At 38.6% G+C, this 18,840-nt stretch overlaps 1 protein-coding gene across 6 annotated transcripts in view; it reads right to left on the reverse strand.

The window, feature by feature from the left end:
• The window catches only part of LOC111582719 (protocadherin-1), a 263,570-nt gene that overhangs the window by 74,113 nt on the left and 170,617 nt on the right, over positions 1 to 18,840 (reverse strand). For 2 of the 6 annotated variants that reach the window (XM_023291548.3, XM_055016558.1), the window contains exon 5: positions 4,114 to 6,239. The exons of the other annotated variants lie outside the window; for them this stretch is intronic. In XM_023291548.3, coding sequence (XP_023147316.1) covers positions 6,181 to 6,239 — 59 coding nt within the window. In that variant the 3' untranslated portion in view covers positions 4,114 to 6,180. Of the gene's footprint in view, positions 1 to 4,113; positions 6,240 to 18,840 lie in introns of those variants that run through there. 6 annotated transcript variants of the gene reach the window in all.

Here is an 18,840-nt window from a genome sequence, read left to right on the forward strand (position 1 = left end):
AAAACAAGAAACAAAATGACTCATATGAGACACAAAATGACACAAATGAGACACAAAACGACAAAGACGAGACACAAAACGACAAAAACGAGACACAAAGTGACAAAAATGCTCAACAAAATGACACCAAGGAGACACAAATGACAAAAATGAGACACAAAATGACTAAGAGACACAAATCGACAAAAAGGGGACACAAAATGACAAAAACGACACACAAAATGACACACAGGAGACACAAAATGACAAAAATGAGACACAAAATGATATAAACGAGACACAAAACGACTAAAAGAGACACAAAATGACAAAAAGAGACAAAAACGACAAAAATAAGGCAAAACGACAAAAACAAGACAAAACACTATAAAAACAATACACAAAATGACAAAAAAGAGACACAAAATGCCAAAAAGAGACACAAAACGACGTAAAGGAGACACAAATGAAAAAACGAGACACAAAAGAAAAAAAAGACACAAAATGACAAAAAGAGACACAAAATGACTAAGAGACACAAAATGACAAAAATGAGACACAAAATGACTAAGAGACACAAATCGAAAAAAAGGGGACACAAAATGACAAAAACGACACACAAAATGACACAAAGGAGATACAAAATGACAAAAATGAGACACAAAATGATAAAAACGAGACACAAAACGACTAAAAGAGACACAAAATGACAAAAAGAGACAAAAACGACAAAAATAAGGCAAAACGACAAAAACAAGACAAAACACTATAAAAACAATACACAAAATGACAAAAAAGAGACACAAAATGCCAAAAAGAGACACAAAACGACGTAAAGGAGACACAAATGAAAAAACGAGACACAAAAGAAAAAAAAGACACAAAATGACAAAAAGAGAGACAAAATGACAAATGTTGACACACAAAATGACAAAAACGAGACGGAAAACGGCACAAGACTATATTAGCTAAAAGAGCCGGAGTTATGTAAATGAGCTGCATGATGACGTCATTAAGTAACATGGATTTCAAACCAGGTGTTTCAGACAGGTGAGCAGAGTTTCCTCCCCTTAGATGTGCATGTTTGGCCTTGTAAGTTTGCAGAAGTTTTACATGCACAAAGAAAATAAACAAAAAGAAGGAATCTAAAAAAGCCTCACATGGGCTCTTTAATGTTGCATAAATTCTCTCTAACTGTGGAATAAATTCAAACTAGTGAACCTTGTCGACACATTTTCTTTTCATTTGTTGATTTTGGGTAAATTTTGAGCCACTCTTTGGCTTCTAACTGCATTAAATCAGCATTCTGAACACCACAGAAGTCTGTTTTGACACTTTAAACTAACAGTTTGACGTGTGTGGAGCCTCCTGCTGCAGCGTTCGATAAATTAAAGGTTAACGATCAGCGTTGTGGACAGATTTTAGAAGTTTACACCTCCGTCTTATGTTAGATTCCACATCTGTAGTCTGGATGCTAACTGGCTAAACATAGACCCATTAAAGGCTGTTTACTCCTCGCTGCAGTGAACATTTTTATACTTTCCGTGATCAATAATCGAGCTGCTTGAGATGATATATAATCGTGCAATTAAAATATGGGATAGAAAGCCGATGCTGGCGCGTTCCCAGGAAAATAAATACATTTAGGTGTCTCCTCTGAGGTGCTGAGTGACCTAATGGAAGCTCTCAGGGGGAAATAGATGAACAAATCAGCCAATCAGAGCAGAACAACCTATAAATACCCACAACTCCTAATGGTTCCTTTGTTTTAGTGCAGAAATGTTCACATTTAAGGAATTATCTTTTCACTAAACATCATGAACAACCTGAAATTTATGAAGAAAAATAAATTCAGTTTCATCAACATTTAGCCTCAGTTTATCATTTCCACATTACAACTTCCAGATCAATAGAGTGTCGACAAAGGAACACAACATTTAGTCACCTGGAACTGAATCAGAGAGGATTTACTGGAGGATCAAATCCACAAAAACAGACAAAAAAACAAGACAAAATATTACAAAAATGAGACAAAATGACAAAAGCGAGAAATATAATGACAAAAAATGAGAGAAACGACACAAAACAAAACAAAAAATAGACAAAAAAGTTACAAAGTGACAAGAATGGACACAAATGAGACAAAAAACAAGAGAGACAAAAAGGAAACACAAAACGACAAAAACATGAAATAAATAACAAAAGTCAAACAAAAAAAGACAAAAACCAACAAAATCAAGACAAAATATTACAGACATGAGGAACAAAATCACACAAATGAAACACAAAATGACAAACAAGACAAAATATTAGAAAAATGACAGAAAATAGACACAAAACAAAAAAATACACAAAATGACAAAAACGAGACAGAAAAAGGAACAAAACAACAAAAAACAGACAAAAAACACAAGCGAGACAAAAAGGAAACACAAAACGACAAAAACGAGAAACAAAATGACAACGGGACAAAGAACAATCTAGTATTTTACTTTATGATCCAAACAACTTGTCATGGTCTAGAACTGATTTTATATATTATATATTTATATATTTATATATATTTATATATTTTAGTTTACTAATTTACAATCTGCAGTTAATGTCTTCTCTGGAATTTTTACACTTTGAGGGCCGGATTGGACCCTCTGGAGGACCAGTTTTGGCCCGTAGACCACATGTTGGACACCCCTGCTCTATAAAGACGGTTGTGTAAACGACATTAACCCTCGTGTCGTCCTGCAGGTCAAATTGACCCGTTTTAAAGTTTGAAAATGTGGAAAAAAAATATATTTTCACAGTGAAACTTCTGATGTCCACATTTTCAACATTTCTGGGAAATCTTTGAACATTTTTTGGTAGGAAAAAAAGAAATGTTAAAAAAAAATTTACCAAAATCCAGCGAATTACGCTGGATTTTGGTTGATTTTCATGTGAATGTTCTTAAAGAAAATATTAGAGGTTTTACCTATATACATGGAATCACTTTAGATATTTTCAGGATTTTTTGGAAGCTTTTTACTAATTTTAAGATTTTTTTAAAAAAAAATTTTTTTTAAATAAAATTATTCAGGGAAATTTTTAAGGAATTATTGGAATTTTCTTCATGAAGGTTTTGGATTTTTTTCAGACAAGGAAACAATAAATGCTACATATGTGGCATTAAATCCCCATAAAACTCCTTTTAAAAAGCACAAACCTGCAGCTTTCTCCACTTGTACATGAAGACCAACACTTAAAGCTCCGGCTATGAGATCAGCTCTTGTTTATTGTAATAAAAACCTCTGAATACAAAGTACATTCACAGGAACGGCAGCAGGAAGCCGAGCTGCTCTGCTGGACGCCTACAGCGAACCAGTGGTGACTACCAATACTCAGACACCACAGCACAACTTTACATCCCATAAACACACAGTCCAGCCTAGCAACCAGCTGCGTCCTACACATCTATTTACTCCAAGATACAAGAAAGGAGAAGTTCTGAGAAGTTTAGCAAAGATTCTAACCTGCAGTCAAAAAAACACACAAAAAAAAACTCTTTAAAACCTTTAGTTTGTAGACAAGGAGGAGAGAGAGATGGTTTTGGTTCAATATGGAGTAGCAGCAGAAGATAGATAGATAGATAGATAGATAGATAGATAGATAGATAGATAGATAGATAGATAGATAGATAGATAGATAGATAGATAGATAGATAGATAGATAGATAGATAGATAGACAGATAGATAGATAGATAGACTATAGATAGATAGATAGATAGATAGATAGATAGATAGATAGATAGATAGACAGATAGATAGATAGATAGATAGACTATAGATAGATAGATAGATAGATAGATAGATAGATAGATAGATAGATAGATAGATAGATAGATAGACTATAGATAGATAGATAGATAGATAGATAGATAGACTATAGATAGATAGATACGTGGACAGAATAGTTGGTACCCCTCAGTTAATGAAAGAAAAACCCACAATGGTCACAGAAATAATTTGAATCTGACAAAAGTAAAAATAAATAAAAATTCTATGAAAATTAACCAAAGAAAATCAGACATTGTTATTTATTATTACTTTTGTCAGATTCAAATTATTTCTGTGACCATTGTGGGTTTTTCTTCCATTAACCGAGGGGTACCAACTATTTTGTCCACATGTGTAGGTACGTGGATGGATGGATGGATGGATGGATGGATGGATGGATGGATGGATGGATGGATGGATGGATGGATGGATGGATGGATGGATGGATGGATGGATGGATGGATGGATAGATTGATAGATAGATAAGAGTGTTTTTCCTCCGTTGTCCGTCTGAATGTTCTCTTGTACTTCATACATCATAACGTATTGTACATGTATATCATAATAAAATCGTTACCTGACAGTTTTATATTCTCATATTTCTGCTATTAGAAGTCGTAACAACATTATAGGCTCAGAATAAAGACCGGAAGCAGGAGGAAACCACAAGTTTGGCTCCAATAAAAGCTTGTTTCTAGAGGTTTATGAGATAAATTTGCTCCCAGATGTAGGCCGAGTGACATTTTTCTAATTTTCTTGCAGAATTTATGCGTTAATTTGCTTACGGTGTGTGAATTTGGCTGAATATACACCAATGCACTCATACTTTTAGCTAACACTGGCCACACCTGCAGAAATTCATATAATAAATGCAAAAACATGCATTAAATGTCAAATAATTTCATCTAAAATAACTTTTATTTGTACCAAAATACCTAATTTGGTCATAAAAATAGAACTCCATAACTAAATTGACTCTAAAGTTGCGTTTAAAAAGATTATTTTGTTGGATCATTACACCATTTTTTGAAATTTCTTGCAGAGTTCATACATTAATTTGCTTTTGGTGTGTAACTTTGACTGCATGTACACTAATGCTCGCATTACCTGCAGGAATTAATATAATAAATGAATGAAATGTCGAATAACTTCACCTAAAATCTATTTTATTTTTACCAAAATACCTAATTTGGTAAGAAAAATAGAACGCCATAACTAAATTAGCTCTAAAGTTGTGTTTAAAAAGATTATTTTGTCGGATCATAACACCATTTTTGATTTCTTATGATAATAAATGGTCTAAAAGTCATATTTAATTGTTTTAATCTCAATCAGGAGTCCTTCTCATGTTTAGTTTTGCATTAGAAGTGCCATAATTTATGATTAAAACTGCCTTTTTCTGAACCTCTCGCTGATTATTCATGACTTTCACCTGATTATCATCTAAAGGATGAAACACTGTCAGTAAAGTGAATGATTTTTGGTTTATTTTACAGTTTGTAGGCAGAAATCTCTAATCCAGTGTTTATAATCAGTCATTTCTTGACTTATCGGCTGATTTATGCACCAGAAAGTTTCCCTCTGCTTCCAGTCTTTGTGTTAAACTCAACACTGATCTTCTCAGATGGTTCCTGTTTCCTCATCTGTTTCTACGACCAACGAGAGGACTTTCAAAGAGCTCCTCCAGCTCTGAAACGTCCCGATCGAACAGGGAAGAACGATAGTGGCAGTCGTGGCGATGAGGGCCAGAAAGGTTTCTACAACAGTTCCTGTCGGTTCAGTTCCTACTGGCCTGTGAGGGAAGGCAGGTCGGCTGATTATCTGCCTTCACCCTGTCCTCCCAACCCTGACTGTCAGTCAACTACAGGCACCGGGGCACCAAGAAAACGGCAAAAACAAAGTCAGCGTGGAACATGTGGAAGCACAGTTCTCACACAAGGAAAGAAAGCTGCAAAAAACAGCTAAAAAACGAGCGAAAAAAAAAGCCGTGAAAGGCGGAGAGAAGATAATCCACTGCATGGCGACGAGTCCACTTCAGTTACATCCACAAAGAGACAAAAAGTACAAATCCACTCCCCAAAAAAACCACGGAGCGAGGACGTGACGGGGAAAAAGATGATTAATCCCTCGTTATTCAGGGCAAATCGCTCCAACAAAAATGTTTCTTTCTTTCTTTCATCTGTGTTTTGTGATTCTCCTCGACGGGAAGAAACATGAAGCAAAAAACAAAAAAAGGCAGTTCACGACCACAGGCAAGGAAGGAAGGAAATCCTCAGAACTGCAGGGAGAGGAAAAAAGCTTGAGGACTTAATCTGTTTTCTTTTTGTAAATTGGTGAAGGAGAAAAAAGAGAAAAAAAGCTTTAGATGCTCTTTGTGTCTTTAGTTTTGGCTTAAGGCAGTCTTTTTTGTCCGGCCGCCCTCTCCGGCTGGGTGCTTGACGACGCTCCACCTACAAGAGGATAGATACGAACGTCTTACACCTCAGGTAACGCAAGGCAGAAAACACATTCCATGCAAAATGTCTCATCAATGAGGGGAAAAATAAAAAATAAAAAAATGTCAAAAAAGTAGGATTAATCAAAACGCTGGCTGGAGAAAAAAAGAATGTTTTTTTTTTTTTTTTTTTTAAAAAAAAAAGCTCAGTAAAAAAAATTTTTTTAAATGCAAGCGTGGTTTGCAGAGCCACAAAATAAGGTTCAGTTGAACAAAAATGTAGAAACAATCCTGACACTTTCACAGGTAAATGCAGCTTTTCTGATATTAATTATAGAAAATAAGACCAGATCACAGCTTTGATAAGATCCTTCAGAAGAAAGAAAACACATAAAATGAACTCAAACTGGATGCAAACATTTAAAAAAAACAATTCTGAAATGAGCACAAAGATCATGTGTTTGGAAATTATTTAAAAAGCAACTTAAACTTAACCCCTTAAAAAAACAAGTCAGAACTCAAATTAATAAAACATATGGCAGCAGTTAGCTTAAAGTTCAGTCAAGCATCTTAAATCATTAAAATCAAGTCAGCCGGTGGTTCAATTAAGCAGTTATTTACATTTAACTGTTAGCAAGCTAACAGTTAAATGTTAGCTAGCTAGCAGTTCAGTTTTAACATTAAAACAGATTTATTCACATGAGCTAGCAGTCCAAACTAGCAGCTAAGCTAGCCTGGTTTAAGTTATCTAGCGGTGAGCTAAACATTCAAGTCAACTAAGAGTTCAGTGAGTGGTTAGGTTAGCGTAGCGTGGTAGCTGAAATAGTTTGGTTTGAAAGAGCAAACCATTTATTTCAGCATAAATAATCAAAGAACTAGCAAATTCAGGATACGGTGAGATTAATAACACTTCTATCGTATCTTAAATTTGCTCAGTTAAAGTTTAATTTAGCAGCTAACTTAATTCGGTTTGCTAATAGTACAGTACAGCAGCTAAATAGTTTTAGCTTCTTTAGCTAACAGTTATGCAACTGAAAGAGTCACTTCCTGGCTCAATTTAATTTATATGCAATATTTGCATTTTAATTTGCCCCTTGTGCATTTAAGCATCATTCACAGTTTAGTTAGCTAAACAGTGTTAGCTGCTTTAGCTTACAATTAACAGCAGCTAGCTAAACAAGGCAGTAGCTGACACAGTTGGTTCAAGACACTCAGCTTAATTAAATCTAGTAGCTAAAATAATCAGGTTTGAGTCTGCTAATTGCTCTTTCAGCATGGTAAACAATTTGGTTTGTGTCCGCCAATAGCTCATGAAAGAAGCTAATTAGCTTTAACTGCTTTAGCTCACCGCTAAACACAGCAACTGAAACAATTGGTTCAAGTTATCCAGTTCAGTTCAGTGTAGAGGCTAAAATATTTCCGTGTTTTTTCGCAAACAGTTTGGTTTGTGCTTGCTAACTGTTCAGCAAAATGGCTAAAACTATTTAGCTGCTAGTGTAGCATTAAAAACAGATGGTTTAGGTTACTGAGCCCAATAGTTTAGCAGCTAAAATATTTGGGTTTGGTTGTGTTAATGGTTCATTTTAACTGTAAACTTTTCTTGTCTGGGTTTCGTATCCAGAAAAAGCAGCTAATCGGTTTTAGCAGCTTTAGCTAACAGTACTAAAGGCTGCACCTGGTTTTGAGCTAAATTCAATACAGCAGCTAAAGTAATTGGGTTTGTGTTGATCAATCACAAATTTAACAGCTTAGAAAATAGTCTAGAAGGTTCAAATGAGCAGCTAATGTACTTCTAGCTTCAGGTTTTAGTCACGATCAAATAAAATCAACGTGGTGAAACACAGACATCAGCTGGAACTGAGCCTCTTTACATGCAGCACACAGATTATTTGCATTTTCAGCTATTTGTGTATCAGGTTTGCATGTCGGTGCACATTTCAGGGAACCGTGGACGATGTGATGGATATAAAACAGTTTACAGTCTCAGACAGAACCAGCTGATCCCAGAACAGCTGACCGGGTGGACCAACAGGTCGGTCTGGGACTGGACCGAACCCAACAAGACAAACACTCCGATAAAAACCAACTTTCAGCCTCAGTTTATCATTTCCACATCACAACTTCCAGATCACAGTTCATCTACAGAGGAACACAACATTTAGTCATCTGGAACTGAACCATAGAGGATTTACTGAAGGATCAGAACCACGAGAGTCAGACAAGAAAAGACAAAAAACAACAAAAACACGACAAAATATTACAAAAATGAGACACAAAACGGCAAAAGCGAGAAACAAAAGGACAAAAAATAGACAAAAAAAAACTGACAAAGCGACAAAAAAATGGACAAATGACAAAAACGAGGCAAAAATTACAAAAGCAATAAACAAAATGGCAAAAAAATAGACAAACGACACAAGTGAGACAAAAAACAGAACGACAAAAACAGCACACAAAACAATGAATAAAGCAAAACACAAAATGACAACGAGACAAAATATAACAAAAACAGGAAACAAATGACTAAAAAGAGACACAAAACGACAAAAACGAGACACAAAACGACAAAAACAAGGCACAAAATGACAAAAATGATATACAAAATGACTAAAAAGACACAAAATGACAAAAATTAGACACAAAATGACAAAAGCGAGACACAAAATGACAAAAACGAGACACAAAATGACTAAAATGAGACACAAAATGACTAAAAAGAGACACAAAATGACAAACTACTGAGCTCATTCTGAAGCTGTGTTCCTAAAAGTGTTGTGAATATGAAATCATAACGTCCAACGGTCGCATTAGTGCAGGTAATGCAACGGTCGCATTAGTGCAGGTAATGCATGACTTCCTGTCCAGCTGGATGCAGTCTGTCTGCTGTTGTTCCACCATGATGAGTTCCTGATTTAATCCCGAGTGTTTGTGTGACGAGGAGCTCTGAAGGCTTCAGTGATCTTCTGGTTCTGGTGACCTTCTGGCTCTGGTGACCTTCTGGTTCTGGTGACCTTCCGGTTCTGGTGGCCTTCCGGTTCTGGTGACCTTCTGGTTCTGGTGATTTTCTGGTTCTGGTGGCCTTCTGGTTCTGGTGGCCTTCTGGTTCTGGTGACCTTCTGGTTCTGGTGACCTTCTGGCTCTGGTGACCTTCTGGTTCTGGTGACCTTCCGGCTCTGGTGACCTTCCGGTTCTGGTGACCTTCCGGCTCTGGTGGCCTTCCGGTTCTGGTGGCCTTCCGGTTCTGGTGACCTTCTGGTTCTGGTGATTTTCTGGTTCTGGTGACCTTCTGGTTCTGGTGGCCTTCTGGTTCTGGTGACCTTCTGGTTCTGGTGACCTTCTGGCTCTGGTGACCTTCTGGTTCTGGTGACCTTCCGGCTCTGGTGACCTTCTGGTTCTGGTGGCCTTCTGGTTCTGGTGGCCTTCTGGTTCTGGTGACCTTCCGGCTCTGGTGACCTTCTGGTTCTGGTGATTTTCTGGTTCTGGTGGCCTTCTGGTTCTGGTGACCTTCTGGTTCTGGTGATTTTCTGGTTCTGGTGGCCTTCTGGTTCTGGTGGCCTTCTGGTTCTGGTGACCTTCTGGCTCTGGTGACCTTCTGGTTCTGATTCCAGAGGACCTGGAGGTTCAGAAAGCTGCTTCAGCTGCAGCTGTTGGCTGCAGGGTGTCGTGATCCTGCATCAGTGCATGCATGCGTGAGTGAGGTCGCATTTGCTTAGTAATGTGGAGAGCTGCTGCTGCTGCATGCTTCAGGGATTTATTTTCATTTATTTATGTATTTGTTTTGTCTGATCATTTTTTGCAGTTTTGTGTTTTTTTCTGATCGTATTTCTGGTAATTTGGTGTTTTTTATGATTGTTGTTGCAGTTTTGTGTTTTTTCTGATCGTATTTCTGGTAATTTGATGTTTTTTCTGATTGTATTTCTGGTAGTTTTGTGTTTTTTCTGGTAGTTTTGTGTGTTTCTAATGTTGCTTCTGTTGTTTGTTATCAGGGAGGAACTTCTGGTTGAACATTATTGGTGTTGTTCTAAATTTAACTGAATCTTTACATTTCAAAGTATTTCTATGTGTCTTTGTTTTTCTCTTCTGCTTCCTCTCGGATCCTCCTCCTGTTCCTCTTCCTTCTCCTCTCCCTCCCTCCCATGGCTTCAGCATCTGTTCATAATGAAACTCACAGTTGGACGTCGTCCTCGTTTAGCGCCTCCTCCACGCTACCTGCTCCAGAGGTTACCTCCCGCCAGGCGCGTTTGTTCGACATCATCAGCGCCTCCCAGCAACCTTCCTCCCCTCCTCTTCCTCCTCCTCCTCCTCCACCTCCTCCTCCTCCAGATGTCATTGATCTGGGAAGTGGGTCACACCGGCGCTGAATCAAAGCCAGGTTACTCCAGGCTCCCAGGCAGACGCTGGATGTAATTTTAGCGTGGGTGAATATTTACGGGGGAGAACATGAGATGCGACGGGTGATGTTTGGAGCGTTCGCAGGTTGTGATCACAGTCTACAGCCTGCAGACATGACAGCTGCTGGAGGAGCACTGGGGTGAAGATGTTGGCCTTTTACGCCACACGGATGTGTAAATAGGACGGATCATTTCGAAAAAGAAGCAGGAATAGTTTCGGAATTTTTACCTCCAAAACAAGGGAGTAAAACATGCGGCCCGCGGGTCAAAACCGGGCCTTCAGAGGGTCCATTGTTCTTTGGTCGCTTTGTGTCTCATTTTTGTAATATTTGTGTCTGGATTTTGTCGTTTTGTCTATCGTTTTTCCTCATTTTGTGTTTCATTTTTGTCATTTTGTGTCATTTTTGTCATTTTGTCTCATTATTTTCATTTTGTGTCTCATTTTTGTCATTTCGTGTCTCATTTTTGTCATTTCGTGTCTCATTTTTGTCATTTCGTGTCTCATTTTTGTCATTTTATGTCTCAATTTTTGTCATTTTATGTCTCATTTTTGTCATTTTGTGTCATTTTTGTCATTTTTTGTCTCATTTTTGTCATTTTGTGTCATTATTGTCATTTTGTGTCTCATTTTTGTAATATTTTGTGTCTGGTTTTTGTCGTTTTGTCTATCGTTTTTCTCATTTTGTGTCTCATTTTTGTCATTTTGTGTCATTATTGTCATTTTGTCTCTCATTTTGTCAGTTTGTGTTTCATTTTTGTCATTCTGTGTCTCAATTTTTGTCATTTTATGTCTCATTTTTGTCATTTTATTTCACTTTATTCGTTGTTTCATTTCTTGTTTTTGTCGTTTTGCGTTTTTTTTGTCTCGTTTGTCCATTTTTTTGTCACTTTGTAACTTTTTTGTCTCACTTTTTGTCATTTTGTTTCTCACTTTTGAGATGAATCTGGGCTGAATGTGGAACATAAACAAAGATGAGTTTGACTCTCGTGCTCTGAAACATTTCCAGAGCTCCTTTTCAATGAAATCCTGCAACCTCAGATGCAATAATAGAAATATTACAGCAACAAACATCACTCAGCATCCGGTTTACCCCAGAAAGCAACTCATGTCCTTCACTAATGGCCTTTTAATTCACGTCTCCAACATTCACGAATCACAAAACCCTGCAGCACAGATCCAGCACAATCCACAGATACCAAATATGTCGAGGAGAATTAGAGGAAATGTGCAGAATATTTCCATTTTTCTGCAGCAGCGGAGCCAGAAAAGCTTTTCAGCTAAACGCCATCCTGCAGCTTCAATGAAGTATTTGAATATATTTAACACTATTAGAATAAGTAACAGTAAAGCTGCTTCAAGGGACTTTTTTAAAACTAAAATCAAGAAATTTAAGAAGAAGGAGAAATATATTCATAAAAGTGTAGTAGCCTTGAGCATGGATGTTCATTCTAAATCCAGGGAACACAGATTTGTATTAAATTATTCTATAGTCAAGGTTCAGCTTCTCTCTAACAGCCACTCACTGAAGGAGGCTGGAGGAGTCAAAAGGCTGAACATGAAGCTGTTGTTTGGAAGAAGAGCCTTTGAGGACAGCTGCCTTTTCATCTTTTTATCCGCTCTGCCGACAGAAACTCCACATTTGCTGTTTTTCTGTCTTTATTCCTGCAGGAGAAATGATGGTTTCAGCTGCAGGTTTGTGACCATCGACCGGTTCGATTCCTCCACCTACTAGATGAATCTGGACAAGGAAGGAGAAGGTCTTTAGCTCCATCTAAATGACCTTCAGCAAAGCCCAGAGGAGCTGCTCAGTGGCCTCCACACTGGATGCACTGGACCTCCAACAATTAGAGCTAAACATCTGCCTTCTCGAGACTTCTCTAGTTGAGTTCTTGTTTGGAGTGGCGCTCCAATCAGGGAATGACAAGGAAAGTGACTGTTCTATCAAATCAAATGTTATTAATGACCATTAAATGGCCATTAAACATCATCACGTGAACAAAAGGGCAAAAACCACATCAAATCACAAGGAAATAAGCTCACAAAAGACAATACCGTCCACTAGAAACTACATTTATACAGAAATGGTAAAGCTGAACTTTACCAAGGATCTACAGTCTGCTAGCCTGAACTTTACCAAGAATCTACAGTCTACTATCCTGAACTTCACCAAGAATCTACCGTCTACTATCCTGAACTTCACCAAGAATATACAGTCTACTATCCTGAACTTTACCAAGAATCTACCATCTACTATCCTGAACTTCACCAAGAATATACAGTCTACTATCCTGAACTTTACCAAGGATCTACAGTCTGCTAGCCTGAACTTTACCAAGAATCTACAGTCTACTATCCTGAACTTCACCAAGAATCTACAGTCTACTATCCTGAACTTTACCAAGGATCTACAGTCTGCTAGCCTGAACTTTACCAAGAATCTACAGTCTACTATCCTGAACTTTACTTCAGCACATAAATATGATGTTTTTGGTTGCTTGGGTCCCCTAATTGTAAGCACTTTTGCTTCCCCGGGTTTCCCTTTCATGTACATCGGCTGTAAATACTTTGGTAGAATATATTTGTCTTTCTCTGTGCATGAATAAAAATATATCTGAAAATAAAAGTGGGAGTTTTCACGGAAAACATGGAATTGTCTAGGTGACCTCAAACTTTTCAATGTTATTGTATGTTTTGGCAATATTTGGCTAATTTTAGGTAAAGCTCGACATGATTATTGAGATTCCTGTTTTCTAAACCAAACAAAAGTGATTCTGTTGCCTCAATAATCCACCAAAGAAAGAAGCAGAACTTCCAGATGAACTCGAACTGTGGTTTTCAGTCCAACAGAGTCTTTAGTGTTTCTGTACAGACCGGCTGGAAAACAAAGACAAAGATTCATCGCTGCTCTGGTTCACATTTTAACTCCTCGGACAGATTTTGTGCGTCTAAAACAAACCTGGCGAGCTGCTCTGGGCTTTAAGATGTCAGGATGGCTGCCCTTACGGTTTACTGCAGATTAACTGAACCAAAGAGAAAACCAACGGTTCATAGTCAGAGGTTACAGAGCCTAAAGTCAATCTGTTCAGAGGAAAACCAACGGTTCATAGTCAGAAAGAAAGAAGGAGCGTTGAAGGAGCTCCAAACAGCCAAAGCTCCACTTTCTCTGAGAGCAGAGCTGTGGATTCTGGAGAAGATCAGACCAGATGTTTCAGTTGTTGCTGTAATAAATATGCAGCCTGTCTGGCCTCCCCTCAGCTGATGAGAAATGAGTTCTCTTTTCCCTTTTTCCTTTATGAAAAATACCAAACAAAACCTAAATGCTGCCCAACGCCGCTCTAATAAAAGCTGTGAAAATGATAAATATGTGTTTCTCCTTCAAGGACACCCTACAATTATACCCTGGACCCGGAGCTGCTTGGTATGCAGCCGGCGCCCGGTGCTGTTTGTTCCATCTTTCTTTGTTTTCTTTTGCAGATTAAGACAAAGTTTGTGCGTTGGAGGTCGGAGGTCAGCGAGGAGCCGAACAGGCAGTGGTTCAGATCCACAAACAACGTCTACAAAGACCAGAGCCGCTGGTGGAGCCTTCATCTCCAAGAGTTCACACATTTCCACACTGGATCCGGTTTGTTTCATGTATAAAATAACCAAAGTGTAAAAGCGACTTGGCTGCTATCTCTGCTGGCAACCTCTCAGAGCCAGGAAATAGCCCGGGACGTCACCCCACGCTGCTTCTCTCTGCTGCTTCTGTACCGATTGAACAAACAAGGCATAAAGTGCTAATTAACGAGCATTGGATTGGACGCCTTTGGACGGAGCCAGATCTGTGCTAAGCTACGCTAACAGCCGGCCGCTTGGCTCCGGTTTCAGATGTAACATACATGAGAGACGTCTGTTCTCATGAAATATTCCTGACCTTCACATACCAACGAGCCCAGACGAGGATGGAGATATAAAGTCAAACCACTTCGTCCCAGATTGCCGTCCTTTTCCTGGAGTGGTCCTCGAATCTAAAAGCAGCCGGAGGTTGTGGTGAAATAACCGTACAAAGAAACGTGCAAACAGATGGACGGATGCCGGAAACCATCAGGAATCAAATGTCAGCATTATCTGTGAAAGGAGAGAAACCCTGACGGTGCGAGTGTAGAGCAGGACAGAGATGGGCTTTAATTCAGATTCAGATTCAGATTCAGATTCACTTTATTGTCATTGCAACAAGTGCAACAAAAGGTAAGGTGCAGGCCATACAGTGCAAAGTACAATATATATATATATATATATATATATATATATATATATAATATATATATTTATATATATATATAATATATATATATATATATATATATAAAAGCTTTGTAATAAAACAAAAAACACAAAATGACAAGATGGATTTAAATTAAGAGAGAAACTGTAGTTCGTATATACAGGATGAAAATTGGATATTGCACATGAGGTAGAGCAGAAAGTAAAAGAATCCTGAGGCCGTATGTAAAGTGGATAAACTTCAGCAGCTGCCATCGCAGCAACCGACAGGTTTGATCAACTGATTTACAGCTCGATCACACTCTGAGTTAGGAGGCTGGAGGCACTGTGGGGAATGGAGGCTTTAAAGTCAAGATGGATGGACGGATGGACGGACGGACGGACGGACGGACAGACAGATAGACAGATAGACAGAAAGACAGAAAGACAGAAAGATAGATAGATAGATAGATAGAAAGATAGAAAGATAGATAGATAGATAGATAGATAGATAGATAGACAACCCAGCAGGAACTCAGACTTTATCGGAGATCTGAGCTTCTAGAAACCCAGCAGGAACTCAGACTTTATCGAAGATCTGAGCTTCTAGAAACCCAGCAGGAACTCAGACTTTATCAGAGATCTCAGCTTCTAGAAACCCAGCAGGAACTCAGACTTTATCAGAGATCTCAGCTTCTAGAAACCCAGCAGCAGCTCAGACCGACCGTCAGAGATCCAGCCGTCCGTCAGCCTCCATCCTGAGGCGCTCCATCAGCTAGCATTAGCTCGTGTTTCCGTCTTTATCGGGTTCCGGCTGCTTGTTGTGCTGTTTGTCTGCTGCTCATCCTTTGAATTTATGTGTTTTTTTTACGTGCCGCCGTTAAACAGCATCTCAGAAGTGACGGCAGGAGAGAAGCCGCTCAGACCGACAGAGAGACTCCATTCTGGAGAATTAAATCAGTTAAATGGCCGTGGAGAAGCTGAAGAGCTTTCTCCTGCCAAGGCTCCATCTTTTATCTTTCTGCTGGCTTTATTGGCGAAGTTCTGACCCGTCACTCTCATTTTTCAAAGTCAATTTTCTCTCTTAAGTGTTCTGCTCTCTCTCAGTTCTCCGCTCCTTCTTCTTCTCTTTTTATATTTCGGTCAAATCGCTTTCAGCTCCTCCACTCTGACTTCTGCCTCCGTTTCCTCTGTCGATGATTGGAGGTGATATGGAGCTGGAAGAGAACATCAGCAGATCTATCAGCTGGAGGACTTTATTCCAGCTGGAGGACTTTATTCCAGCTGGAGGATTTTATTCCAGCTGGGGACGTTATTCCAGCTGGAGGACTTTATTCCAGCTGGAGGACTTTACTCTAGCTGGAGGACGTTATTCCAGGTGGAGGACTTTATTCCAGGTGGAGGACTTTATAGTTTGTGTCTCAATTTTCTTGTTTTGTATTGTTTTGTGTCCATTCTTGCATCTTTGGGACAATTTTTTTCTCATGGTCATTTTGTTTGTGGTTTTTTTTTGCCATTCTGCATCTCTCTTTTCTTGTTTTGTGTCCATTTTGTGTTATTTTTGTGTCTTTGGGACAGTTTTTTTCAGTTTGTGGTGATTTTATGTTTTTATGCTGATCTTGTGTCCTTTTTTTGATTTTGCACTGTTTTGTGGTGATTTTTCTTGTATTTTGTGGTGATTTTAATCTTTTTGTGGTGATTTTAAACCGTTTTGTGGTGATTTTAAATCGTTTTGTGGTGATTTTAAATCGTTTTGTGGTGATTTTAAGTCTTTATGTGATGATTTTTAAATCTTTTTGTGGTGATTTTAAGTCTTTATGTGGTGATTTTAAATGTTTTTGTGGTAATTTTATGTCTTTTTGTGGTGATTTAACATCTTTTTGTGGTGATTAACATCTTTTTGAAGTGATTGTGTGTCTTTATGTGGAGATTTTGCACCTTATTGCGATGATCTTGTGTCTTTGGTAGAAAAAAAAGGTTCGGGACCCCTGGAGCGGGTCTGGATGGTTTTATCTGCAGCGACGTCCTCAGCGGGTGCGTTTGGTCTTCATGTCATTCGTGTCCAGTCTCTGTGTCAAATTAGCAGGAAAAGGAAAGCGGAAGTTCATTGAGCTGCTTCCTCTCATGTGTGACCGCCGTGACACTCCACCTTCCTCCCCCGGCGGCAGCTCTTGGTCTCATAAAGGACGCTCGGCTGCTCGTCACCACCTCGTCGATGCCATTCACCGCCAGACAACGGCCAGGAAGGTGGGCGGGGCTTGGCTTTGTTTCCTTTCATCTCTTTCACTCCGACCGGGTTCGAAAAGAAAAAGGAAATAAGTCTTTTCATGATCCAACTTTTGGAGGGCCGAGGTCGCCATGCCAACCCGGTCCTCCTCCGCGGGCGACATCACTTCCTGCTGGCTTCTGGTTAGCGGGATGAGTCATGGCTGAACATCCAGAGGAACTGACTCAGAGCGTAGCGGTGTTATCGATCAGCTCAGAGTTCATGCAGGTGAAGGAGCGTCAGAAACGTTCAGTCCTGGAGTCAGACAGCCGGTTAAAGACGGCATCGATTCTCTCTGACTTCCACCCACCAAAACCCGCTCCAACAAAACGTCGTCCAGCACAGAGATTCTATTAAAAACACGCCTGGCACGAGGAAGAATGTATTTAATTAAACCTCTGAACTCCAAAACTCTCCGGCAGGTTCAAAAGGCATGCGAAAAATATATCCAATAAAAGTAGAGCATTTATCAGAGTGGAAAACAGAAAGAAACAGAAAGAAACAGTCCTTGAACTCACCACGTTTGGCTTCTGGTGAAGAAAATCTTCAAAGGATTAAAATCCACTATTTTACTCAAATGTTTTGTTTAAAAATCCGCCAAAAATAAGTCATTAACACGAACTTCATTCTGTAAAAAACTCAAAATTCTGAACTTTTCGACACAACCGAGGAGATCTGAGTGACTCGGCTGCAACCAGCGGTCATGGGACTAAAAACCAGAGAGTTTTTCAGCTGAACTGGGGCAGAACGAATTAAAACTGGAAAATATTCACAGCAAGCGGAGCCACAATTAATTTACCTCTCAGAAAAAATGGTGCAGATGTGAAGTTAAAGTAATCCGTCCAGTCGTGGTCCTTCTGTTTCCACAGAGCTGCAGGATTTTAAATTTCAGTGAAAAATGAACCGCAGTGAGGAAAAACATCCAGAAGCAGCTGCTTTTTAAAAAAATTTCATATCACGTATTTGTCAGTTTCGATCTTATTTGTGCCATTTCATGTGTCTTTGTGATACTTTATCTCCTTTCTGTAATTTTGTGTCTTGTTTTTGTTGTTTTTTTATCTGGTTTTTGTTGTTTTTTATCTCCTTTCTGTCATTTTGTGTTGTTTTTGTTGGTTTTTATCTCATTTTTGTTGGTTTCTATCTTGGTTTTGTTGGTTTTTATCTTGTTTTTGTCCATTTTTATCTTTTTTGTTGTTTTTGTAGTTTTTGTTGGTTTTTATCTCATTTTTGTTGGTTTTTATCTCATTTTTGTTGGGTTTTATTTCATTTTTGCTGGATTTTAAGCCATTTATGTTAGTTTTTTAAATCTCATTTTTGTTTTTTTAATCTTGTCTGTTGTTTTTGATCTCATTTTTTGTTGTTTTTTACCTCGTTCGTTGGTTTTCATCTTGTTTTTCTAGTTTTTGTCTTGTTTTTGTTGCTTTTTATCTTGTTTTTGTCATTTTGTGTCTTCTTTATGCTGTTTCAGGTCTTGTTTGTGTCATTTTGACCTCGTTTTTGTTGATTCGTGTCTCATTTGTGTCATTTTCTGTCTCTTTGTGACAGTTTTTGTCTACTCATCCTGTAGATGTTTCTCTATCTCCATGTTTCCTCTCTACTCTGCTCATCATCTGTAGAAAGATGTTTCACCATGTTGGATGGATCTCCAACAACTATCTCCTGTTTTGCTGTTTTTCAGGAGTTTGCTTCAAATTCGGATGACGATTTCAACGTCTTG

Source organism: Amphiprion ocellaris, chromosome 13, assembly GCF_022539595.1.
Source record: "Amphiprion ocellaris isolate individual 3 ecotype Okinawa chromosome 13, ASM2253959v1, whole genome shotgun sequence".
NCBI classification, from domain to species: domain Eukaryota; kingdom Metazoa; phylum Chordata; class Actinopteri; family Pomacentridae; genus Amphiprion; species Amphiprion ocellaris.